The sequence below is a fragment of the Rhinoraja longicauda genome, chromosome 11, assembly GCF_053455715.1.
Source record: "Rhinoraja longicauda isolate Sanriku21f chromosome 11, sRhiLon1.1, whole genome shotgun sequence".
Lineage (NCBI taxonomy): Eukaryota > Metazoa > Chordata > Chondrichthyes > Rajiformes > Arhynchobatidae > Rhinoraja > Rhinoraja longicauda.
In genome coordinates this window covers 9389520-9417342 of record NC_135963.1, presented here as the reverse complement: position 1 = coordinate 9417342, position 27823 = coordinate 9389520, and the positions used below count along the sequence as shown (strand labels likewise).

Below are 27823 nucleotides of genomic sequence, written 5' to 3'. Positions count from 1 at the left end.
AGACATCTTGGTTGGCATGGACAGATTGGGCCAAAGGGCCTGTTTCTGTGCACTATAACTGTTATTGTTATATTGTTATTGTTAAATTATTGTGAGTTCAGTTGATATGTCGTAGACATTTTGTTAAGTTTTTTTTAAAGTATTTCAAAAACATTCTTTACCACTGATATTGTATATTTGAATCTAATGTATAAAGAATGCATTTATATGATGATTATTTGCATGCTATTGTAGTGAACATTAAAGAAAACACCTCTGAACTGGCTCACACTTAGTTTAGTTTAGAAATACAGCGTGGAAAAAGACCCTTCGGCCCACCGAGTCCACACCGACCAGCCATCCCAGCACATTAATGTGAAGTTCTCAACTTTGGTGGCAAGAACAGGAAGGCAGATTATTATTTGAATGGTGTCAGGTTACAAAAAGGAGAAGTACAACGAGATCTGGGTGTCCTGGTACATCAGTCACTGAAAGTAAGCATGTAGGTACAGCAGGCAGTGATGAAAGCACATGTCATGTTGGTCTTCATAACGAGAGGAGTTGAATATAGGACCAAAGAGGCCCTTCTGCAGTTGTACATGGCCCTGGTGAGACAACACCTGGAGTATTGTATGCAGTTTTGGTCTCCTAATTTGAGGAAGGACATTTTTGCTATTGAGGGAGTGCAGCGTAGGTTCTCGAGGTTAATACCCGGGATGGCGGGATTGTCATATGATGAAAGAATGGAGTGACTGGGCTTGTATTCACCAGAATTTAGAAGGATGAGAGGAGATCTTATAGAAACATATAAAATTATCAAGTGGTTGGACATGCTAGATGCAGGAAACATGTTCCCTATGTTGGGGGAGTCCAGAACCAGGGGCCACAGTTTAAGAATAAGGGGTAGGCCATTTAGAACAGATGAGGAAAAACTTTTTCACCCAGAGAGTGGTGAATTTGTGGAATTCTCTGCCTCAGAAGGCAGTGGAGGCCAATTCACTGGATCCATTCAAAAGAGTTAGATAGAGCTCTTAGGCCTAGCGGAATCAAGGGATAACAAAATGGCGGCGCACACAGTTGCCGATGTCCTCCCGGTCAGTGCTCGTGTTTTTTTGTGTATGTGTATGTGTATGTGTGCGTGTTGTTTTGTGCCCTGTGTACTTACTGTCGGGCGAACAACGTCTACGGCCGGCAGGATCTTCTTAGGATTGGAGCCGGTCGCGAATGGGGGGTTACCGCCGAGTTTGTCCGCTCATACAAGATCCCGGCGGACATAGCGAGGAGCCCCGACTCTCCGTGGATCACCATCCCCGCGGGGAGGAGGCGAAGGCGGCGCAGAGAGAGAAGGCAAAAGCGAGGCGGCAGGGCCGGCGCTCTGGTCAGGCTACGGAGGCAGCCACTGAAACCACCGCTTCCCAGCCTGTTTCTAACGAACGCCAGATCCCTCGCTAACAAGATGGATGAACTTAGGCTGCAGACTGCAGCTAACAACGCCGTGAAGGACAGCTGTATCCTGTTGATCACGGAGACCTGGCTTCATTCTTTCATTCCGGACTCTGCTATCGAGCTAGCAGGCTACACAGCACAGCGTCATGACAGGACAAGAGACTCTGGTAAGAGCAGAGGTGGAGGGCTCTGTGTGTACGTGAACAACACCTGGTGTACAAACACAGTGACTGTAGACAGTCACTGCTCCCCGGACCTGGAGTATGTGACTGTTAAATGCAGGCCCATTTATCTCCCTAGAGAGTTTACTGTTGTCATGATAACTGCTGTGTACATACCACCGGATGCTAATGCTAACTCGGCTATCGGATATTTGTATGGTAGCACTAGCAGTCAACAGAGCATATATCCTGACGGTGTTCACATCATAGCAGGGGACTTTAACCACGCGGACTTGAAGAAAATGCTCCCCAAATTCTATCAGCATGTTAAATGTGCTACAAGAGGAGCTAACACACTGGACAAGGTCTACTCCAACATCAAGCTGGGCTACAGGGCTAGACAACTACCACACCTGGGTCAGTCGGACCATATGTCCCTGTTTTTAATTCCTGCATATGCCCCCCTCAGGAAAACCGCTCCTACCATCACAAAGACCATCACAACTTGGCCTGATGGTGCATCTCAGCAGCTGCAGGACTGCTTCGACAGGACCAACTGGGATGTGTTTGAACACCGGGACCTGGAGGTGTTCACAGACAGTGTACTATGTTACATTAAAAACTGCATGGACACTGTCACAGTGGACAAACGCATCCGGGTCTACCCCAACCAGAAGCCCTGGATGACCCGGGAGGTCCAGCGGCTGTTAAAAGAGAGGAACACTGCTTTTAGGTCTGGCGATAGGGCTTTATACAGCATGGCCCGAGCTAACCTGAAGAGAGGCATCAGAGAGGCCAAATTAGACTACAGGAGGAAGATAGAGGACCACCTGGACAGTAACAACAGCAGGCAGGTGTGGCAGGGGATCCAGTATCTAACCAACTATAAGACCAACCTTGGAGCTGCTGAAGGTGACGCCTCGTTGGCAGAGGAGCTGAACCTCTTCTTTGCTCGCTTTGAAGTGGAGCCACCCGAGACAGCCATATCACACCACATGGTCCACAGCAGCCTAACCCTCAAGATAGAGGAGCATGAGGTGAGGCGCACGCTGCGGGCCATCAATCCAAGGAAGGCTACTGGACCCGACGGCGTCTCTGGACGCGTGCTGAAGGACTGCGCTGACCAGCTGGCTGGAGTCTGTACGAGGATTTTCAACCAGTCTCTGGCCCAGTCCACTGTTCCATCCTGTCTGAAGTCCGCAATCATAGTCCCCTTGCCCAAAAAACCCCACATTTCCAGCCTCAACGACTACCGGCCAGTCGCACTCACACCAGTGGTGATGAAGTGTTTTGAAAAACTGGTCCGGGGTCATATCACATCACTCCTGCCCCGAAGCTTTGACCCCCACCAGTTTGCGTACAGAGCGAATAGATCCACAGAGGACGCTATAGCCACAGCCCTCCATGCTGCACTGTTCCACCTGGAGCAGCCGGGGAGCTACGTGCGGATGCTCTTTGTGGACTACAGCTCTGCCTTTAATACCATCCTTCCCCATAAACTGGTGGACAAACTGGGGGACTTGGGACTTCCACACTCCACCTGCATGTGGATAAATAGCTTCCTGTCAGCTCGCAGCCAGAGAGTCAGAGTGGGCCATCACACATCCACGGCCCTCAGCCTCAGTACCGGCTCTCCACAGGGCTGCGTGCTGAGCCCCCTGCTCTACACCATCTATACACATGACTGCACCCCCGCCCACCACAGCAACACCATTGTCAAATTTGCGGATGACACTACGGTGGTGGGACTCATCACCGGGGGGGACGAGTACGCCTACCGGGATGAGGTGGAGCAGCTGACAGTGTGGTGTGGAGAAAATAACCTGCTCCTCAACACCTTAAAGACAAAGGAAATAATAATAGACTTCAGAAAGAATAAAACGGACATGGTACCATTAACTATCAGAGGGGACTGTGTGGAGAGGGTGGCGGATTTCCGCTTCCTGGGAATCCATATTGAGGAGGACCTGACGTGGAGCGTGAACACCTCTGCGCTGCTGAAAAAGGTCCAGCAGAGACTGCACTTCCTGAGGGTGCTCAGGAAGAATAACATCACTCAGAGACTGCTGTTGTCCTTTTATCGGTGCTACATTGAGAGCATCCTAACATACTGTGTATGCGTATGGTACACCAGCTGCACAGCGGCTCAGAGGAAAGCGCTCCAGAGGGCCATTGACAACGCCCAGAGGATTGTCGGCTGCCCTCTACTTACCTTGGAGGACTTACACAGTTCCCGCTGCATCAAAAAATCCCAGAGTATTATAAAGGACATTTCCCACCCCGGACACTCCCTGTTTGAACTGTTACCGTCAGGCAGACGGTACAGATCTACAAGGACAAGGACAAACAGACTTAAAAATAGTTTTTACCCCACTGCTATAAAGGCACTAAATGTAGCCGCCAAGGAACGCAGGGGCGATACATAATAAGAGACTGTGAAATCGACAGAAGGATGTAGGGTTGGGTGTTTATGCGTGCTATTTTCATGATATTTATTTTAGTTGTTTATCTTTTTTTAAATATTTTACCTTGTATGTATCGTTAGCTTTTAGAAATGTTTGAATGGTGCACTGACTGGCTGACATTTTACAATTTCGTTGTACATGGCTCATGTTACAATGACAATAAAGGAACTATTCTATATGGGGAGAAGGCAGGAACGAGGTACTGATTGTGGATGATCAGCCATGGTCACATTGAATGGTGGTGCTGGCTCGAAGGGTCGAATGGCCTACTCCTGCATCTTTTGTCTCTATATCTATGTATTGACACTATCCTACACACACTAGGGACAATATACACTTATACCATGCCAATTAACCTACAAACCTGTACCTCTTTGGCCTGTGGATCTCGGAGAAAACCTATGCAGTCACGGGGAGAACGTACAAACTCCGTACAGACGGCACCCAAAATCATTACAAACCAGATGCTATTTTTGTGCTAGTTTATCATGTCTGATGATGTATAAATATTTTCAATCCACATATTTAAAATAAAAACATCAGTTCAATGATAAACTTGTGCAAGCAATAGTACAAATTCAACGAAACATTAGCAGCAGACTTTTATTTTCGTTCCTAAAATGGTTAGGTGCCCCACTGTGGCAAATCAGTTCATCAAGAATTAAAAAAGAGACTGTCATTGGTACTAGCAAATATGAATAGCAATTTTAGGATTCAAACTACAATCTGGGCTCTGAGGAAATTAATTGTTTGTTATACAACTGGATTGTTAAATGTATTTAATTTCTTTGACATTATAACTTACTGTTTCCTGAAATGTTGAGTTAACTGATAAAGAATAGGGCTGTTCCATTGTTGGCAGGTTCCCATGCCTAAAAGTATCAATGACAAATATGTTTAGAAAAACATAATCCTTATATACATTAGAAGTATCAAATTTTGAGAATGAGAATAAATCTGCACATGCCAGAAATCTGAAACAAAAATATAAAATGTTAAAATATTTAGCGCGTTAGGCAGCACCTGTGGGGAATAAAAACATTCATGTTTCAGGTCACTGATCCTCCATCAGAAATTGAAAAGTGAGTGAACAAGTGTGTTTTAAGTTGAAGAGAGGGAGAGGAAAGTGGACTGTCAATGTAAGAATTGATACCAAGTTGTCCAAGAAACAATTATCATTGATTCATTGAAAGATACAGTATCGAAACAGTCCCTTTGAACCCCAAGTCCACGCTGATCATCGATCATCCATTCACACTAGTTCTATGTCATCCCACCTTCTCATCCTACACAGGGGCAATTTACTTCAGGCCCAATAACCTAAAAAACCAACACATCTTTAGGATGTAGGAGCAAACCGGAGCGCCTGGAGGAAGCTCTCGCGGTCACAGGGGACACCTGAGGTCAGGATCGTAGCTGTGTCTCTGGTGCTGCGCCATATTTTTGATGCCAGTACTTCAAGTGTAAAATGATACAGAAGAACATGTTGGGACTGTCAGATGAAATGTAATGTTGTAGATGCATGACATCACATCAGAGCCATCGTAGCCATCCCTGCATGAAACTGTTTTTCTCTGCGGTGGAAAATCCAAATGCAGATTGGATGACCGCTTTGCAGAACAATCTACAATGGTAACCCTGAAATTATGGTCCCACATTCATTCTCCAACCCACTCGCACTCCGAGCTCTGTGTTTTCTCCCTCTGATAAGGTTGCAACAACACCTAATGTAAGCTTGAGGGACATTACCTCATAGTCTGTTTGGTCATACCTCAGGCATCAATGCGGAAGTTAGGAATTTCAGGCATCTATCCTGTGTTCCATTCCACTCCCCTTTGCTGCATCTTAACACAAGCTTGTTTTCTCATTTTTGAACTGAAATATTGACTCGTTTCTCTCTCCATTGCCTGAAATATTCAGTGTTTCTGGTGCTTGTTTGTAAATGTAGTAAGACAGATTTATAAGACTATTTCTTAAATTATATTATCCATTGCCTTCCCAAATGATCATGTGATTCTTGGGAGCAGTTGTTAATTTTCTTCTCTTTATACAAAATATACTTACAATGAGAGACCCAAAGTGCTGGAGTAACTCAGTGGGTCAGGCAGTATCTTTGGAGAACATAGATATGTTATGTTTCGTGTTGGGACTCATCTACATTATATTTACATTGAGATGTTCAGAAATTTATATTGATCATCAGACTCACTGCTACGAATTCATGGACTATAGGTCTAAAATTCTATTAATTTAAGTAGATTATAATTTAAACCCTCTGCCATGTGAATGCAGTTCCTAAATCGAGTATGCAAACCCAAACCTAGTTATAGAACAAGTAATACACACTGAGAGCAAACATGAGCACAAAACTATCAGAGTGATATAACTGGAGGATAGAAATCTGTAGTCCTTTGCCTGACAGGCTATTTCTTATTTCAATCCAACTTAAGTGTTAAATCTCAGTTTTGCTATGAAACTGATTTGCAGGTTGTATCTATATTTGTTTCTGGGCAAACAGGGACAGGCAATACATTGGCAATGAGAACCACATCTCAAGAGTGAGTGACCCTGATGTTCTGGCTGTCAGCTGGGAGTTGTGTTTGGATAAGCTGGGCTTTACTCATTTAATGGCTTGACAGCTCAGTATGAACCGAGCAGGGACTGAAATCCAGACTTCAACTCTAGTTAGCTGCCAGCAGACTTCTTTGGATTTTCAAGTACTTAGGCTGGGATATCTATCTGTTGAGCCTATGCCAACTCTAGTGAGCCCACTAAAATCAATGGGAAAAATAAGTGTGGAGAGAATATGAAGTAAAATGTTAATATGCTTCACTTGAAGTAAAAATATGTCATTGCCTTTAATTGCATTTCAGTTTTTCAAAAATTAACAATTGTTATATATTTAATATGATTTTACCATATTGCCTGGGTATTTCTGGTTGTTTGTAGATGTCAGTCAGCCGTGTATATTCAATTAAAGCATCAGCTTTGAATCTGGGAAGGTGGGTGGGGCCTCACTAGCAGTCAAAATCATTATGGGGATTATGCTTGGCCTCTCTGATGAGTTATCGGTTGATATCCTAGTTTAACACTCACGGAACCACACTCAAGACTCAGAAAAAGATTCACCCTATTAATCTTTTCTTACACGAACCAAGATTAACAGGCAGTCCCCGCTGATTGGATTCTCTGCGAACTTCTTTTGCAGCTCGCTACAATCACAATAAAACCCCTTTTAGGCAGTCTACAATTTAAACCTGTTTTTGATGCCCCTCACAGGGCCTTGAGGTGCCCCTGAGCTGATGGTTATTGAGGAAGTGTTTTTGCCAAATCGTAGCAAATGTGTTCTATTAATGAGGAAGTCAAGATTCCAGTTGTGTAGAGATCCAGTTCCCTGAGCTTGGTAACAAGTTTGCAAGGGATGATGGCGTTGAAAGCCGAGGTGCATCCTGACATTTGTGTTTTATTGTCCAAATGGTCCAGTGCAAAGTGGGGAGCCAGCAAGATTGCATCCCCTGTTGATTTATTGTGGCGGTAAGCAAATTGTAGTGGGTACAGGTTCTTGCTGAAGTAGGTGTTGATATGTGCCATAACCAACCAGTCAAGGCACATGATCACCGCGGACAGTAGTGCCACCGGTCGGTTTTCATTGAGGCATGTCACCTTACCCTTCATTCGGCAGTTGTATTATTGGTGCTCTTTGAATTGAATGAATCTAATGCAAACATCATGTTATTTACAGACTACAGAAAATTAGACAACTAATCAACATTACTATTTTGTAAATCTTACCAATTGCCTTTACTGCTCATAGTTTGGTACTGGAACTTTTTGAATGGACGTTCAGGCATTGTATTCTGTTGATTGTATTCTGAAAATTTTCGATACATACTAAAGGGCGAATCTATGTCAATAATACAAAGGTCAGAACACTTACACATTCACTTGACACATGGTAAAAGGCTCTACTAATAAACAATTGCTGAAATATTGATATTTTTTGTCTTCAACATTTAAACAATGTGTACTTGATAAGGGAGTCAGCAGGTAAATACATTCAAATAGGGCTCAAGTGAAACCAAAAATGTTAAAACACACTGCATTACCACTTCCAGTAATCCTTGATTTACAAATAGTTATTATTCTTTGTTTTACACCATTGACTCTGTGTTGATACATTTCTTCTATATACAAATTAATTTTCGCTGTCGTCATGTGTTGTGAACTGTATGAATGTACTGTGCCAAAATACCTTTCATCCATACTTTTCAATTTATGAAATAACATTTAAACAGTGTTTTACGAATATAAGTAAGAAGAAACCGCAGATGCTGGTTTAAACTGAAGATAGACACAAAAAGCTAGAGTAACTTAACGGAATAGGCAGCATCTCTGGAAAGAAGGAATGGATGACGTCTCTGGTCGAGACCTCTCCAGAGATGCTACCTGTCCCGCTGAGATACTACAGCTTTTTGTGTCTATTTTACAAATATATCCCTTTTATAAATCAAGGATAAAGATAAAAGTTATTACGGTTTTTTATAGTAAAATAATAATGACATGGATTGAAATTGAGAATGTTTTAAATACATTATGTGCATGCATTACATCTTATCAAATAAGCAAAAGTGGATAAATATACATTTCAGTATGGCAGTGTAGGATAACAGGTTTAAGCTGCTTATAACTATTGAGGTGCAAATATGAATGTTGAAATGCTACTCACTCTTTGTGGACACTGACAATTTAGCATGGTGATTCTGCTGAGGGTAATCTGAACCGAGTAGGGTACGCTTCTTATCACCAAGAAATTTTAGGAAATCTAACATTTTAGACTCGCTTCAATTATCTCTTTTAGGCTCAGTAACTTAACCTCTCAACTCCGAAAGAAAGTGAGTCAAAGAGCTATACAGCATGGAAACAGGCCTCTTGGCTCATCTTGTCCATACAGATCAAGTTGGCATTGTGAGCTAGAATCAATTGCCTGTTTTTGGCCCATATCCCTCTAGACTTTTCCTATTGATAAATCTGCTTAAAGGCCTTTGAAAGTCATAATTGTATCCACCTCTATAGCTTCCTCTGGCAGCACAAACCAGATATGGATGAAAACATTGCCTCTTAAATCTCTGCCCTCTCACTATCATTTTGGAATCCTCTACGCTGGGAAAAAGACTGAGCATTCACTATATCCATGCCTCTCGTGATCTTTTAGACCTCATTAAGGTCACCACAGCCTCCTACGCTCCAAAGAGAACGTTCCGACCTATCCAAATTCTGAATAACTCAAGCCCGCAAGTCGTGGTCACATTCTGGTGAACCTCTTCTTCACTCTTTCCAAATTAATGGTATCCTTCCTGTAGCTGGGCCACCAGAGGTGTGGCCTCACCAATGACATGTAAAGCTGCATCGTGATGTATCAGGTTTTGTATTCAATACCCTTCCCAATGAAGGTTAGTGTGATATGGCCTTCAAATCAGCTTTCTCACTTCAATAATAGGAAAATGTTCTTTTGTGAGTAAACAGTGATTGTCAATCTTCATAACAATGTGGTTAAAAATCTTACTGTTTTGTGAATTTTGGACATCATACTGCCAGTCACATTATTTGGGTAAGTTTGATGGCATTAAAATCGAATAGGGAATCTCACAAAAAATAAAAATACAATGATATTGATACTCAAGATACTCAGAAGAGTGTGCAATATTGCTTCATTCAAAAATAGTACTATTTTCAAGATCTTTCTGTGTATTGCCATATTATTCTCATCTCATTACCTTTTTGATAATTAATGTTGGTTTTCTCTGAAATGACTATATTGCTTGCTTGCACCAGTTTCTCATCATCAAAGTCACCCCATAAATCATCTCCTAGGTCAAAAGTCACATTTATGCCTTCTGATGACCAGTAGCCACTTTCGTTTGCGTCAGTGGAGTTACAATTAAAAGCCTTCAACATATTTTGGTGTGGCAGAATCGCAGCTGAACTGGGTTTTGATGATGTCAAAGAATATTTGCCTAACGAAAAAAAGCTAAATTAAATAATTATTTTGACAATAGTATATCCACACCAAAGATCAATTAGCAACAATGATAAATAGAAGATTATTTTGGACCTCTTTTAGAACCTGATCTGCATGCTTGCTCCCAAAGGCCCACTTAGCAAGAAAGAATCTGCATGAAATCTAATGTTCTACCTAAACGGCAGGTTGAGCTTCCAACATCTGCTGCTATGTAGCAGACAGAGTAGACAAAATTGTGGAAAAGTAATGTTTACTTTTATTAATTACAGAAATTTGCAAAAGTTAATTGGCTTTTCGGAGGTTAAATAGCTTTAATACATTAAACATTTTAAATACATTTAAATCATACCATTAAATTGCATCCATGGAGAGTTTATCCTTTTTTTCCACAATACATTTAGGGTGGCACAGGCGCAGCGGTAGAGTTGCTGCCTTACAGCGCCAGAGACCTGGGTTCAATCCTAACTATGGGTGCTGTCTGTACGGAGTTTGTACGTTCTTCCTGTGACCGTATGAGTTTTCCCAGAGTGCTCCAGTTTCCTCCCGCAGTCCAAAGACGTACAGGTTTGTAGGTTAATTGGCTTCAGTAAAATGGTAAATTGTCCCTGGTGTATAGGATAGTGCCAGTATATGGGGATAGCTGGTCAGCGAAGACTCGGTAGGCCGAGGGATCTGTTTCCGCGCTGCATCTCTAAAGTAAACATATTCTTTGGGGCACTGCAGTTGATTGCTTCACTGCAGAGATTTGTTTGGTTTGATTCATCTGATGCAGGAATATGAGTCTGGGGTCTGTGAATGACTGGACAGCAGCAAGCCCCACGAGAGGGCATGAGGGAGGTGAGAAACCCGGAAAGTGACTGTGAAGGTCAGACAACCTGGAAGTAGAACTGAGCGAGACAATCCAGCCCATTGTGGTGGAAGCCAGAAACTGCGAAATCTGCAATTTCCATTATATACATGGGGTCTTCATAAAAGACTACAGATGACCCTCACATTACAAGGTGGGGGTGGGGGGGGGGGGGATGTTCACATTCCTTGAATACAAACCTTAGTGTAATTTTCCATGACACAAAGCTGCATCAAGAAATACAAATTGAAAAAATAATGCATCAAGAAATACAGATTGAAAAAATAAATTTTGTCATAATTATTGTTCAAATAAATCCTGTGGGAGTGAACTTTATTTCATATCTCAAATTTTTAGGTAGTGATTTGTGAATTCTGTAAGGGAGAATTTCTGTAACCCGTAGTTGGTTATATATCTCTTTATTGTCGTCTATTGCCCACAATTAATTTCTTAATGTAAATTCAATATGAACCTGGCATGATTAAAGTGGCCTCTAAAGTGGCCTCCCATATTGACTCAATGTCTGAATAACTGTCTAAGTAATATGAAAGATTTCCTTTTAAGGAAATGCAAATATGGGATAGAAATTTATAGTCTTAAAAATGAGAGGTAAAGTTATGCTGCATATGGGATTCTTGCCAGTGTATACAGGTGGCAAGAATATGTGATTTTTTAGTGCACACATCTTATGGTAAGCACTGTGTGCTTTGGAGGTGCCATTAATGTCTGTTAGGCATGAGTAATTTCAGAAATTCTGAACTGCTATTAAAATTAACAACTGCTGACTAACATTTTGTTTGTGTTATTTAAAAAGGGAGGAGATAACACAGTCCAATATTGTTGGAAGTAAGAAGGCAGCTTGGGTGGACTAGAGGGAATTATTATCAGAGCAAATGTATGAGAGAGCAAAAGTATGAGACATCTTGATTCACTGGGAGCAAATTTATGAGACATCTTGATTCATTGATGCCAACATCAAAATTATGTTGGAAGCGTTGGAGATCTAAAGTCATGCTAAGGAGGCCCCATGGGCAGAATTAAAGTTTCTTGTAGGTAAACGTACTCCTGTTCTGCTTTAAATTAACATGATTCTAATCAATTTATGACAAACAAACAAATGGTTTTATGAAAATAATGGAAAAGGAACCTTAATACAATATTATTAATTCTAAGCAAAAGCTTCAAAATTAATGTGCATAATATCCCAGGCCTGGGTAATTGCTTGCTGTTATTTTAAAATGATGAACCTGACATATAAAGCCATGCAGTTTATTATCAATAACGTAATTTTGAGGATAGTAAGGAAGATAATTAAAGATAAAACAGGATATATATTAGGAAGACTACAGGAAATGGCAGGACCCTAAGCGACATTTATGTACAGAGGGATCTTGCAGTGCCAGTCCATGTAAGTGGCAATATAAGTGGACAGAGTAGTAAAGAAGTCATACAACATGCTTGCCTTCATCAGTTTAGGCAATCAATATAAAAAGGTATTGTGTGCAGCTCTGGTTGCTGCACCATAGGAAGGATGTGGAGGCTTTGAAGTCGGTTCATCAGGATGCTATCTGAATTGAAGCATATTAGTTATAAGGAGATGTTGAATAAACTTGCATTTTTTCCTCTGGAGCACCAGAGATTGAGGGACGACTTGATAGAACTAAATAAAATTATGTGAGACAGAATGGGTAAAAAGTCTCTTTGCTGGAGTGGAAGTGTCAAATACTAGAGGGTTTAGGGTGAGGGGAAATTTTTAAAAAAGACTTGCAAGGCAAGATTTTTAATGTAGAGAGTGGTAGGCACCTGGGATATGATGCCGTGGAGGTGGTAGAAGCAAACATGATAGCAATGTTTAAGTGGCATTTGGACAAAAACATGAATAGGCAGGGATTAGACATGTGCAGACAGGAGGGATTTGGAATCGTTGGCAGTGCAGACATGATGGGCAGATGAGCCTGATTCTGTGCTGTATATTTCTATGTTTCAATGCAAAGATAAATCGGTTGAGAAACCAGAACGTAACTCTCTCTCTCTCTTTAGAATACAAAAAGTATTACCATTAGCATAAGTTAAAGAAAATTCTTCCTCATCACCAATATACCTTCGTCATCATGTGTATGCTGTTGTTGACAATTACTTATACAGGTGTCCAATTGATCCCAGTTGTGTTCTTGAGCTGTTGGAGCAGGTTTTGTTTCATAGTACCTTGAAAATAATTGCACATGTAAATATAACGTGATAAAATTTAACCTGAATGTCAAATGTACTAAACTTCTTTTTATTTACATTATGGATCTTATTACCTTGGGAATGTTGTCAGTGGAGGTTTGGGCATGTAAGCAAACTGTTGAAGATTTACTGACCCTAAGTCATTTTGCATCTCTACCTGATATAAGACAATGCAATTTTTAAATTATTTGAATCATTGTAGTTTGTTGAAATTTCACAGTGTATAAAAAAAGTTACCTTCAGTCGTTTGACTGATGGGGCTGAGGAAGTATCACTTCTATTTTTAAGGTCACTGAGATAAGAAGAAAGTTTTGTTGTACTTTGTGGTGTAATACCACTCTGTACAACCGATACACCAAATTTACCTGCAACCAAAGCAAAACAAAAACCATAGGAACTACTATGAGGCAGGTACTATTGCAATGATTTAAGAAACAATTAAACAGATAAATGCATAGGACAGGTTTAGAGGGATATGGGTATTCACAAGAGTGGTATAGCAAAAAAAAAAGGCTGATCTTTTGGGGTTTTTTTCTGAGAAACAGATTGGTCTAATAAGAAAGGCACAACCCCTTCCTGAGCAAGATTCCTGTTCCCAAGTTATTATATGACACTCATTACATACTTAAAGGACCCCAAAAGTATCCACAAGAAATAAACTTAAAAGTGAACACAGTGGGAAGACATCAGGACCATGGCAAGCATATTTCAACACCCACCCACAAAATGAGAATAGAGATGAATTAACCTTTTGCATTTCAGGCCTATATTTTAGGTAAAATTGAACCTAAATAATTCGCAAAATATATATGTGCAATAAAACACTGTCATTGTCAATATTTCAGCACTTACAACATTCATGACCACATTTGTCTTTATTCTTGCAGTAATGATTACAGAGTCTTCTTTGAGGTCCAGTGCTGTTGCTTTCTTTGGTGCATCCTGTATTTATAATTAAGATGCAATGATGATTAGGCACCTCAATGTGAAATTTATCTTCAAATGTCTACTTGTCTCAGTGTTTTTAAATGCCACCTAGAGATATTGATGACATTGATACCACTATTGATTTGAAAAATGCGTATTTAATTATCATAATATATTTTTTCTGTATGAACGATTGCTTGGTATGTACCATCCATGTCTGGTCCAATCAATGTTCAGTTAATAGGAACACAACAAAAATACAAAATGTCCACAATATTGCTTTCTTTTCTGATGCCCGACTGACAAATAGCCCCCAAGCTCTAGCCTAACTGATCTGTGGCTTAACTCTATTTTCTGCCCAAACCCCATTATCAGCAATTTCACTATCATCAAAAAATCTATCTCAGCCTCTAAGTACACTTGGTGACTGCATATTTGCAGCTTTTAGGGATAGAAAATTCCAAAGAATCACAACCCGTTCTTGTTTCTTGGTGGCGGGTGTATAGAACAAGCTGCCAGAGGAGGTAGTTGAGGCTGGGACAATCCCAACATTTAAGAAACAGTTAGACAGGTACATGGACAGGTTTGGAGGGATATGGACCAAGCGCAAGCAGGTGGGACTAATGTAGCTGGGACATATTGGATGGTGTGGGCAGGTTGGGCCAAAGGGTCTGTTTCTACACTGTATCACTCTATGACTCTATAACCCTAGGAGTGGAAGTTATTTCAGTCTTAAGTGACCAGTCCTTGTTCTGTCTTGAATTCTAGATTTCCCGACCAGAAGATATATCGTCCCAGCTCCTGCCTTGTCATGTCCCATCAGTCTTATACACCAAGAACAACAACATTTCTTCCCTTTAAACTTCTGTTCAATCTTTTCCAGTAAGACAATTCTCTTGTTCTGAGAATTTCTGCAATAACTTTAAAGTGAAGAATATCCTTACTCAATAAAGGAAACTAAGATCAACACAATATTCCACTGTGGACTCCCCAAAGCCTTGAATAGATGTAGCAAGATTTCCTTATTCTAGTATTTCATTGCACTTGTAATAAAATGTCCAAATACTATTTGCCTTAACTAGTTAGGGCGGTACAGCTGATAGAGCTGTTGCCTTGCAGTGCCAGAGATCCGGATTGGATCCTGACCATGAATGCTATCTGTGTGGGTTTCCCCCGACATCCCAAAAAGGTGTACGTTTGTAGGTTTAATTGGCCTCTTTAAAATTCCCCCAAATTTGCAGGGAGTGAACGAGATGGTGGGATGACATACAACAAGTATGAACAGTTGATCAATGGTTGGTGTGGATTTGGTGGGCCAAAGGACCTGTTTTCGTGCTGTATCTCTAAACTAAACCACATATTAAATTTGTCTATTTGGATTATGAAACGGTTTATGTTCCAACTTTTTGCATGCCTCTTCGATGCCAGCTGTTCTGAATTTCAAACATTAACTCCTAGTTAACAAGCTAACAGTAAAAGTTCTTACAAATATATTACGAGAAGGGAAATATAGTCTCACTAAATACATACAGAGAAATAACCATAATTGACATAAAAGAAAATGTGTATCTTGAAAAAAGAAATAAAGGAATTATGTGGCAAACTTAAATTTTCACAAGACTTAAACTTTAGTTCACATCAAACGAAATGCTTCCGGTAAGGTCTTATAACAAAACATCCTGCTTTAAGTAGCCTTGCTCTCTTCAACACAAACAAATACAATACAAATAGCTATCCTGTAAAACAACTTCTGTGATTCAAATCATTTTCTACACTGACTTCAAGAAATAATTAAAAAATATACCTTTAATTGTACCAAGAGAGGAACCTGTTAATGAATTCTCTGTGCTACTCCGTTTTGCTAATTGTGTGTTTTGTACATCAGATTTTCCATGAATAATATGTGTTCCAAACCTCTTTGGTCCTGAGTAAAAGACGGTATACTTTTGCTGAATATCCAATCCAACTAGATGGAAAAAATAAAATTAAAATATTGAAAGAACCTTCCACTAAAGTATATATACGTAAACACAGAGTATAGCTATAATTTTCTTCACTGTCCACTATACACCAATTTTAGTATCATCAACAAACTTACACTGACATCCAAATCATTAATATAAAATAGCAACAGCTTATCCAGCACAGATGCCAGTGGTACACCACTTGTTACAGGCCTCCAGATTGAACAAACAACCCTCTACCACCACCACTGACTTCTACCTTCTATCCAAATGGCTAGCTCACACTGGATCCTATGTGATCTAATCTTCCAGACCAGCCTACATGCCGGCTCTCGCTATCTCACGCTTAAAATCCTCCCACTTACCAGACATCCCTTTAAGCAAACAGCCTCCCCCAATCAACTTTTGAAAGTCCTGTGAAACCACCCAAAAGAGCTATTACTTTAAATTCAAGAAAATCAGTTTCAATGAGATATTATAAATTAGATTTATTTAATCAAATTAAAGTTTGTTTAACTTATCTTTTTCCCACCAGAGACTGCACATGCTGGAATCTGGACCAAAAATAAACTGCTGGAAGAACTCAGTGGATCAAGCAGCATATGTGAAGGCAAACTGATGGTTGACATTTCAGATTGAGAATTCACCTTCCTTCAGTGATATAAAGATCAGATTTTTGTCCCCTTTCTTTCATGATTTATTTTCTGCATGTCTGGTCTGACACTCCTCCAAATCCAGAGCAAGAATAGTGTACCCCTGGTGCTAAACTACTCTTAACATATTTAATTATCTTTTAGAACTGTAATAAGCTATATGCTACTCACTAGGAATCTATATGTATATTCTGAGTATGAACAGGAATAATTTATCATTTTTACAAATGGCATGGTATACTAAGTGTGGACCAACAATATGTGCGACCCAATTTGTGAATCTTAAGTGAAACGCCTTAAAAATAAACCTTTGCATAGACACATGTATGTACAGTATATATACACACACACTTTTCTTAAAAATGTGTATTAAATATAAAACTTGACTTACCATAGTCTGAACTGATAAGATTGACACTCAGTTCTTCACCTTTGAGAGGTCGTTTAACTTCAATTTTCTTTGACCAACTCCCAGTTTTAAGTAGAGCTGAATCCCTATATTAAAGGAAAACAAAGTTCGTTTTTTGGGGGGATTAGTGGAATCGGTATTCAGTTAAAAGGAACAGAAATTGCATATTTATCAGTGCCTAGAAATGTCAATAAATCGAGAATGCGTAGTGGGAAAAAATGTTTCATTCAAGGTGTTGACACTGCAACGTTTTATATGGCACTACATCTATTACTTCAAATGCTGTAGATAGGTCTGGTACATTAAAGAGTCCATGGGGACTGCCATTGTGAAATATATGGGAAAAAACAGATGAGATGTGGACTGGGAAGGTGAAACCATGACCAGAGGTTCATTGGGGAAGGGAGAGTTGGGTCACTACAAGATATCTGGCAGTGTGTATTTGGATTGCAACTGGGTTGTGATTGGATTATGAGTGGCCTAAGTGAAAGATGGCAAGAGAAACTTTTTAACTTGGTGGACTTATCTAAAATGGGCTCCTGGCATCCGAACCCATAGTTTAGGACCTATTCTGGCTAGTTTCCTCAATAACAATAATCATGCTGCACAAATGGTGTGAAACCCTGGTTCTGGTGGATGGTCTGCTGAAAGCACCATTAAAAATCACAAAACCTGCCTCCAGGTATGAACTACACACTTGGGAATGCTACTGTCCATGGCTGGATGCCTCTATGTTTTGTTCCATCAAACTGATGGAGGAAATTGAAGAAAAATCAATTGTTTGTGATCCATATAGTGTGCAGTTTAACAAAAAAACATTTTCATAATATTTCTGAGCATATTTAAACATTTAACTTTGGATAAGCTATATGGGCCTCTATCTTAATTTCTGCAGATGAACTTTCCTTCATTATCTTGATATTAGATGTTGAATGGTACTCGGATGGCAATGCCTACTGCACCTGAGAGCTCATCTCTTTCCCCTGCTAAAGCTGGCAAGAGTGATTCTTTCCTCACTTGCAGCTTAACATGGTTCAGGTGGAGCATGAAACCTAGTTTGTGCTGCTTCTGAAGATTACCACTGGATACCACAGAATCACAACATAAAATAGTACTAAACAAAAAAGAGAATGACTTTCAGGGATGACTTTCACTCTATTACAACCTTAGTATTTGTTGGAAAAGGACCCAAGCTTTTCATGCTTGTCATTGCTTATCTATTTTTTAAAATTTAGTTCTCAGTTCTTCTGGATGATTTGTTGTGGTGATAGATTTTTTTCCTTCCTACAGAATAGCTTATCTCTTAATGGTGAAGTTCCCAAGAGCAGTCCATTCTGCAAAACACTTGGTCTGCAACCCAGACAACTACATTGGATTCACATGGTTCTGAGCACAAGGGGGTTCTGATTCACATCAGTGCAATGCTAATTCAATTAATATTAGCTGGTGGGGCAGGATTTTTTAAAGTTTGACTTCAGACTTCCATGGAAACAAATTACATATTACTTCATTGTTTAAAACTGATTAAACATTTTATCCTTTTCCTCCTTTTAAATTTTAATGACTCTATGTTCAGTATCTAAACAAAGATAAATATGAGAATTGTGTTCAGATCAAAACCATGTAATCTAGTTCATTATCATTCTTCTGGAGAGAAGCACAGTGTGAACATACAAATAAGCAATTATCAAAATATTACATCTGAGATATTTCTTAAGGAACAGCATGCTCTTTTAGAGCACATTTCCTTGTAGCTTTTTTCCCCACAATTTCAACAAAAGTTATCAACTTTTGGCATTACAGATTTTCTCTGTGTCTGATGAACCTCAGGCTCTGGAGAAAGTACTATATTTTATTGAGTTGATCCTGTATTAGATTAATAATTTTGAATTTTCACTCATGTTAATACCATAAACAGGCAATAACTGGATACAACGTGGAATCAATGGAGGTTGCTCAGATGTGCATTAGAAAGTTTCAGAGAGATTTTGGCAAACTTAAGATTTTTTACATTCTAATGTTGATTGAACAGACACAATATTGAGATTTTAAATATCAAAAATTCACTATTTTCATCACCCAGATGTATTAGGTATCTTAATAAATTTAGATACTTACGTGATTTTTTGTTTGTAAATAACTTGGTTGTCTGCATCTCCTATGATCAGAGATGTATAGTGATTGTCAGGTGCTGTTCTCTTTTTCAGCAGTTGCTCATAATTTGTTAAGGTAATTGTCACAATGATTTCTGCCACTCCAGCATGGTACTTTGAAAGCTGTAACACAAAAACACTCCAGCTGAATGAATGAATTAAAAATCATTACAAACTTTATTACAATCAAAAACACAAATGCAACGGATCTAAATTGATTGGGGGAAATGTTATGCTGTTTGCTATTTATTGCAAGAATATAAACATTAAAAGAACACCGAAAATAGACACAAAAAGTTGGAGTAACTTAACGGGTCCACGGGTTTCTGGAGAAAAGGAATAGGTGACGTTTTGGGTCAAGGCCCTTCTTCAGACTGAAAGTCAGGGGAAAAGGAAACGAGAGATATAGACGGTGATTTAGAGAGATGTAGAACAAATGAATTAAAGATATGCAAAAAAGTAACGATGATAAAGGAAACAGGTCATTATTAGCTGTGGGTGAAAACGAGTTGCAGACTATGAGACCATTGTCTCAAAAGAACACCATTTCACTGTATATAGTGATTACTTAAAAATTCTAATGGAGGGAACCGATAACATAAATAATTGTAATAACATTGATCATGAAGTGGTTCTTTAATATGCAAAATATTAAGCAATCATTCCCTTTCTACAAATATCATTCGTCATCTACGAGTGAAAATGAAATTCAACTCTACTAAAAAAAAATCACCTGTTCAACACTGAGTTCGTACTTTGGGAGGTGAATAACAGATTCTTTTATCTGATTTCCAAATGGAGGGTGTCTGTTCACAATCTACAAAATAATAATGATTATAATTCCCTGTTTCAAAATGTCCACATTTCCATCATGTTTACTGCATGATAAAATGCATTTAAATTCCAACATCTATCATATTTGAAATACATATTTCTTAGTGTTTATTGGCTATGTGGCACCAGAACCAGGGCCCACAGTTCCAGAACCAGGGGCCAGTTTCCAGAACCAGGGGCCACAGTTTAAGAATAAGTGGTAGGCCATTTAGAACGGAGATGAGGAAAAACTTTTTCAGTCAGAGAGTTGTGAATCTGTGGAATTCTCTGCCTCAGAAGGCAGTGGAGGCCAATTCTCTGAATGCTTTCAAGAAAGAGCTAGATAGAGCTCTTAAGGATAGCGGAGTCAGGGGGTATGGGGAGAAGGCAGGAACGGGGTACCGATTGAGAATGATCAGCCATGATCACATTGAATGGCGGTGCTGGCTTGAAGGGCCGAATGGCCTACTCCTGCACCTAATGTCTATTGTCTATGTGAGAAAATAGACATAGTTATATTTAGCATTAGATGTGCTGCTTAGAAAATTCTGCAGCCTGATGGGAAAGTTTATATCAGGTGAAAGTTATAATATCAGAAGTTTGCAAATTTACTCCACAATATTCACTTTAGAAAATAACATATAAACAATTAAGCTGAAAAATAGCTGAACAAAATAGTAATAGGAAAACAGTTCTTAAATTTAACGCTCATCAAATTTTATCCTGTTTCTGCCAACTTCGGACCTTGAGTAAACATGATTTTGTTGTCTGATATTTAATTCACTGGCCCAAGCTCTGTAATAATATAAATACTAAATTTATATTTATAACACTTTGTTTTAAAAAATGTACAATTCATTACAGTCAGAACAATACGAAAGTTACTGAACTGATAATCTTGCTGTCCAAACACTTTAAAGGCCATACATTCATTTCTACATCACAAAAATGAATTTAATTAATGCCGAGAGAAAATAATAGTGGAAACTGTTGGTCTATCATCAAAACCTAACTCATATCTTTCAGGGAAATCATTTTCTCACTCCAACCTTGTCGGGTCTAATATAATGCATTTAAATTCTAACATCTTATCCACATTAACTAGGTGACTGTAAGTTGTCTTGGGAAAGCTAGTTTTAGGGTATAAATATGACTCAGAAGTGCTCAGATCCTCAAACCATAATGACACATAACTACCCAAGCAATACCAAGAAACGGAATGGTCAGAGAAACAAGGAGAAGGCGAGATAATAGGCACATTATCTATTGGGCATTATGGGTGGCATAGTTACTGCCTTACAGTGCCTGAGACCCGGGTTTGATCCTGACTACGGTGCTTGTTTGTACGGAGTTTGTACGTTCTCCCTGTGACCTGAGGGGTTTTCTCCAAGATCTTCGGTTTCCTCCCACACTCCAAAGAGGTACAGGTTTTAGGTTAATTGGCTTGGTATAAATGTAAAATTGTCTCGTGTGTGTGTAGGGTAGTTTAATGTGTGGGGATCATTGGTCTGTGGGGACTCGGTGGGCCAAAAGGCTTGTTTCCGTGCTGGATCTCTAAGCTAAACTAAACACAGTGGGAAACATCTGAGAAGGTCTAATGGGATGTACAAATATTTGAAGGAAAAACTGATACCAATTCTAACTCTCTTGAATTTGTATCTTCTATCTTCTGAAATGTAGAGAGGCCTGCATTTACCATGGCACAGGACAATGTAGGACCTGTAAATATATCAACAGTAGTAAGTGTGTTGTACACTTAGTTATCAAATGCTTCAGAAATATTTATGTCTATATGAAAGCTGACAATCATTCAGCACATAATGAGAGTTTGACTGTAGCGTGCTATTATTACCTCTATGTTTCCTGAGTGTTACTGATTTTCAACTAAATAATCCCTTAATCTTAAAATTCTTATCCTTTGTTTTCAAGTCCTTCCATGGGCCCCAATTCCGGCCTCTAAGGCAGCCTTGAGGTTAACTGCATTAATATTTGAGATAGAGACTTCAGTAGGTAAGACTGCGCCATGCAATTCTCTTCCTTGGTTTCTTAAAATCTGTGGTTCAGGATTTTTATTTTGCAACATACAAAGACATTGATTCAAAATTCAGATTCCTTTTACAATTTGTATTTATCCCTTGCCAGAGATGTCCATCACATATGATTCTGAGGTGATCAGAGCCTCCAATGCTCATCCTCAGCCGATCGAGTCTCGAAGCCCATATATGATTGGAAGAATGGATCAACTGGGCTTATATTCACTGGACTTTAGAAGGATGAGAGGGGATCTTATAGAAACATATAAAATTCTTAAGGGATTGGCAGACCTCCCAACATTTGATTTTACAAATTCATAATTTTGATGTCCAAAATTTTACATCAAAATTCATAATATGGCCCATAATGCAACTTTTCAGCAACAAAAAAAAAGTATGCACGCCAAATGCAAATGTGTGAAAAATGACTATTAATTCCAACAGTCTATAGTTCTTGGACTACATATACAATGTCAGGCCTATCATGAGTATATTCTGCTATTCATAGAAAGGTTATTGAACAGAGATACTTTTTGCAACACAATTTCCTTACACATCCCAATTCTCTTGGTATTGAATAAAAGAACAATGGTCATAAAATGTATGACTAAGTTATGAAGAAAGAGTTGATATATGCGACTCGACCAAGCACATGGAATTATTTGTTGAAGTAAATTTGCACATTAATTGATAATCAGCCCAAAAAGGTGTTAATTGGGTTTTCTGTTGTGTTTTATATTTTAATCCTGTCTTAATTAATTAATATAGTTATATAATCTTTCACTTAAATTTAGTATTTACTCATTACAGTTCCTTCACTGATTTTCTGGGACTCTTGGTTCCAGATCTTTGCTGATTTATCCAGCCAGCCAAGAAAGTCGGCTATGGGGACAGATGTGCTGGTTCCAGCTGGGCTGGAATTCCAGAGCCCCGGCTGCAGGTTGCAAAGATTGGCCATGGAAGTTCTGATGAGGTCAAGATTGGCTGCCTTGCCAGCCTGGATGCCACATTTTCGGGGAGACTTCCAGGGCGGGGGGATTTCTCGCGGATCCCCTAGCGACCTGTAGCAGCTGTATTGACAAATTGCAATTACCGACTGTTTTGCGGAAAAATGTGAGGCGACATCGGAATGGCGGAAATGAAATAAGAAAGCGGAAACTTTCCGCCAAATTCGGAAGGGTTTGGAGGGGTGGATTGGACAGGCTAGATGCAGGAAAAATGTTCCCATGTTGGGGGAGTACAGAACCAGGCGTCACAGTTTAAGAATAATGGGTAGGCCATTTAGGACTGAGATGAGAAAAAACGTTTTCACCCAGAGAGTTGTGAATCTGTGGAATTCTCTGCCACAGAAGGCAGTGGAGGCCAATTCACTGGATGTTTTCAAGAGAGAGTTAGATATAACTCTTAGGGCTAATGGAATCATGGGATATGGGGAGAAAGCAGGAATAGGATACTGATTTTGGATGATCAGCCATGATCATATTGAATGGAGGTGCTGGCTTGAAGGGCCGAATGGCCTACTCCTGCACCTATTTTTGATGTTTCTATGTGACCCTGTGGAAATCCCAATGGTTCTTGGGCTTTGAGTGCAATGGAATACTATGGTGGTGAGTGGGCTTATGTATGCAAGATAGTTTGGTGGCCACCCCACCATTGCATACTTCAATTCAAAAGGTTGGAACATAGGGAAACCAAAACTCTATGCAGTGCTCCAAGTGTGATCTCATAAACACCTTGTGCTTGAAACCTTTTAGGATATTTTCACATATATGTTTTTTGGATTGTATTTGCCAACAAGATCTTCCAATTTGATAGTGGCTTTAGAATACAAAATACATGTCTAGAATCCACACAGGCAGATTATGAATTTTTTTAAATGACACCAAACTATAATAGTAGCTATTAGGTTTATTCAAAGACACAATACTTTATTTTTCTACTATATATATGACAAAACAAAGTATTTCTAGGTCTGCAGGAACATCAGGAGTTATGGAGAACAGGCAGCAAAGTGGAACTGAGGCCAAGATTAGATCAACCATGATCTTATTTAACAGCAAAATAGGCTCAGGATGCTATTTCTTATATTAGATTCTTATGAGAAATGGACAAACTAACATGTGAAATTAATGAACTTTGGATGCAATATTTTGTGTCTGTCTGTCTGCAGGGCAAACTAAATAATTTAAGATAGTTTATCGTCATGAATTTCTCCTTGAGAAATATATTTGCAAATGTCATCACTCATAGACTAGGCCCTAAAACACATGTACTCCACGAGTTATTGATTTTTGCCTCAGGGATAAGCATTTGGAGCAGTTCCTGGGCTACTCTGGGAATTCTGCCATTTACTGTTTAAAAGGCCTTGGATCTCATGTAATTTTCCCCACAGGGAACTGATTATTTTCCCCAAGAGTATTGCATTATCTAGAAATGACATTTATTTTGCACTCTTCCCCTGCCTCTTTTCGAGTTTTAAACTAGCATGGTGTTTGCTATTGCCTGGACTAGGGATGTCTAAACAACAAACTGGTTTTCTCACAAAAAAAAAAAAAATCCTCCATGTGTCAGCATTGTTCAGTGGTATTAGTCTTGCCTCAGACCCAGATGTGGTGGGCTTAGGGGCTATTGTTGAGACTTGATCATATAATATGAATTGATTTCTCAGTGCCATACCGATTCAATCATGTGTTTTCATAACAGCTTTAAGCTGGGAAGGTAAGTTGACACTTCACATGCTCCGTTCACTCCCCTACATCTCATATCTATCCACGAGAGAAGGCTTCTACTCATGTCTGGAAAAACATTCCGTCTCAAACAATACCATCAAAATACTAAATGATTCCATGATCTTACGTGGGACCTTGAGCTTTTGATACATTCAAAGCAGCTGCTGCTTTTAACTACATAACAACACTTGGTGATGAACAAAGAAGTTATTTCAATGAGGGTAATTTTAACGATGGCTTGGCAACTGTTGGCTGAAAGTACATAATTCTTGTTTACATACTGTGCAAAGGATTTAGAGGCACGATAAGCTACAAAGCAGCTAATGGGCAATAGAAGGAAACTTAGAAATTGTAAATATCAGGAAGGATTGAACAAATTAAGTTTCTCTTCACCAGATAGAATGATCTTCACAAAACAAAATTGTTTAATAGACTGGATAAAGAAACTATTTCCATTTCTGGATGACCAAACCCAGATGCCATTATACATGAGATAGTCACTACTAAATCTAGTGGAGGATAAATGATAAATTTCCCTACCCAGAGAATGGTTCAAAAGGTAAAATTCACTACCACAAGGAATAATCAAAATGTAAAGTTTTTGAGGGGAAGCCATGAATATTAAAGACCATACTGAATGGGTTGGAATTGGTTAATGTGGAACAGAGGAAAAATAAAATCGCATGGGTGAAATGCCTGATATCTGGTTTCCAAAATTCGATTTCATTCTGGAAGAGTTTCAAAAAAAGTGTGGAGTGTCCAGTCGATACTAAGCACCATATTTATTTCACTGACTAGGGATAAATTTACAGGCAACATGACTTGTGGTCATACAGGTAATCCAATGTAAAGTTCACTACCAGTAACTTTAATTAATTTATGAAATGTAAATTCTATGAAAGTAAAATAATAAGCTTTCTAACAGCATTATTTTGATATAAACATACCGATTTTTTCAAGTTGTCTTGATATATACAAGGAGTTCTCCCAAAGTTTCGCCCTAAAACATTTGGCTAAGATCAGTGAATTCAACAATGTTGAAAAGTTCTTCTTTTCTTGTTGCATAAGCAATTCTGAAAGGCCTATTGGTTAAGCATTTACACAACATACTTAATTAGAAAGCACAGTAAATATTTCATTCATAGACCGTAATGGTGTATCCTAGACCGTAATGGTGTATCTTTATTGTTTTGATGTGTTTATGCTTCATTCTTAATTGTTAACTGTTTGTGTTGTCATTTGTGTGCGGAGCACCAAGGCACATTCCTTATATATGTATACTTGGCCAATAAACTTATTTATTCATTCATTCATTCATTCATTCATTCATTCTTTAATGTACCTTCACACATTAGTTTGTAAGTATTAAGAATTTAACAAAACAAATATGGATACAGTTCCAGATTCAATATCTAATTTCCATTCTTACTTTTTAATTGTTTATAGATAGCAAGTAAACTGGGGGAAAAATAAACAAATTTAGCGAGAATATGGTGGAAAGGTGATTTTGTGAAAGCACTACTAATCTGTTTGTATTCATAATTAATGTTAGATTGCCAGTACTCACGATTAATGTTCAACATTTATACTTGGTGAACATATAACCTTAATACTTTTCTATCAATTAGGAAAGAACTGTAAACAATATACAGTGCAAAAGGCAACATTTTGTTTATGCTTACATTTGGTGACTCTTGTGCCACATTTAAATATCTTGCCTATGTCTTGAGTTAATGCAAATTCTTGAATTGGAATACAACCTAACTGAGCTTGTAGTAGACTGGAAAAAAAAAGAAATATATTTGTAGTTAAAAAAGCAAAATAATTATTTTTTAAAAAAGAAGGAATAAAAATACTGTAATAGCAGTCGAATGATCACGAGAAAGGTATAAATGAGGTGTTAAATTTCCAGACCAAGAATCCAGATATACGAACTAAAGGTCCAGAAATACGTTCAAGTCACAGCAAGGAAGCTGTGGAATTTAAGTTCAATTAATAATCTGGAATTTCAAAGAACATCTGAACATCAATGATCACAAAATTATTCAATTGTTGCAAAAACTAAATGATTTACAAATGTCATCCAGGGAAGGAAATCTGCCACTCTTTGTGACAGATTTGGCACACAATTACTTGACTTATTCCATTCATGAACTCCAAACTTAAATGGCTCAGCACTCAGTTTCAACAATCTGCTACATTAAAGCATTGACCAAGGCAAGATTGCTCCAGACCAGTTCATCTTGAAGGCCCATATGAGAAAATTCAGTGCAACTTTGTCCTGTAGTTGGACATCTATACAGTCATAGTTTCAGTCCTGTTAAGGGCCCCTTCCTCAAATATTTTTCCATTACATTGAAGGCAGTGTTGGTACTGCCACCTATACCTGTACAGAACTAAAACATGTCATTACTTTTGCCAACAATTTTCATTGTGTTCTCTCTTCCGTTTCACTTCTTAACATTTCCATCTCAGGGATAGGTTAGCTACCAATATCCATTATAGGACCATCAGCCCTGGCTGTCAGCTTGGCTAAACCTCCTACCATCCTCCCTCCTGTAAGGATTCTATTCTATTCTAGTTTCTCCATACAATCACTCTTAAATGAGCCTTTCTTCATCAGTGTCTTTAAAATGTCTTCCCTTCTCATTAATTATGCATTTGACTCTACCATAACTAATTGGCTTCTCAATCCTGTCTCCCCACTTCTGCTCTCAGCCCCTCACCAGAACAAGTATAGCGCTCTCCTCCCATTCTGATCCTTCTGACTTCAGCCTCTTATATTGCCCAAATGATCTCCAGCATAAGCTCATAACAGCATTTCATCTTTCTCCCCTGCAGATGTGGCGCTACCTTTCTATTTCAATTATGCTTTTTTTTTTTCCTACATTATTTACTTCTGACTGCCAGCTTTAAAAATAAATTTGAGTTATATATTATCTCCGTTCCTGCCTCTATGTACTTTAAAATATGCTTGATTGCTCACTCTTCCAGTT

At 38.9% G+C, this 27823-nt stretch overlaps 1 protein-coding gene across 1 annotated transcript in view; it reads right to left on the bottom strand.

The window, feature by feature from the left end:
- Window positions 1-27823, bottom strand: part of hfm1 (helicase for meiosis 1) — an 81914-nt gene that overhangs the window by 2767 nt on the left and 51324 nt on the right. Inside the window, exons 24-37 of the mRNA XM_078408202.1 lie at window positions 26510-26607; window positions 25775-25909; window positions 21699-21784; window positions 19986-20069; window positions 19218-19375; window positions 17082-17185; window positions 15878-16039; window positions 13999-14088; window positions 13384-13511; window positions 13221-13303; window positions 13019-13122; window positions 9826-10065; window positions 7844-7955; window positions 4857-4923 (exon numbers count right to left, since the gene is read on the bottom strand). Coding sequence (XP_078264328.1) covers window positions 4857-4923; window positions 7844-7955; window positions 9826-10065; window positions 13019-13122; window positions 13221-13303; window positions 13384-13511; window positions 13999-14088; window positions 15878-16039; window positions 17082-17185; window positions 19218-19375; window positions 19986-20069; window positions 21699-21784; window positions 25775-25909; window positions 26510-26607 — 1651 coding nt within the window. The remainder of the gene's footprint in view (window positions 1-4856; window positions 4924-7843; window positions 7956-9825; window positions 10066-13018; window positions 13123-13220; window positions 13304-13383; window positions 13512-13998; window positions 14089-15877; window positions 16040-17081; window positions 17186-19217; window positions 19376-19985; window positions 20070-21698; window positions 21785-25774; window positions 25910-26509; window positions 26608-27823) is intronic.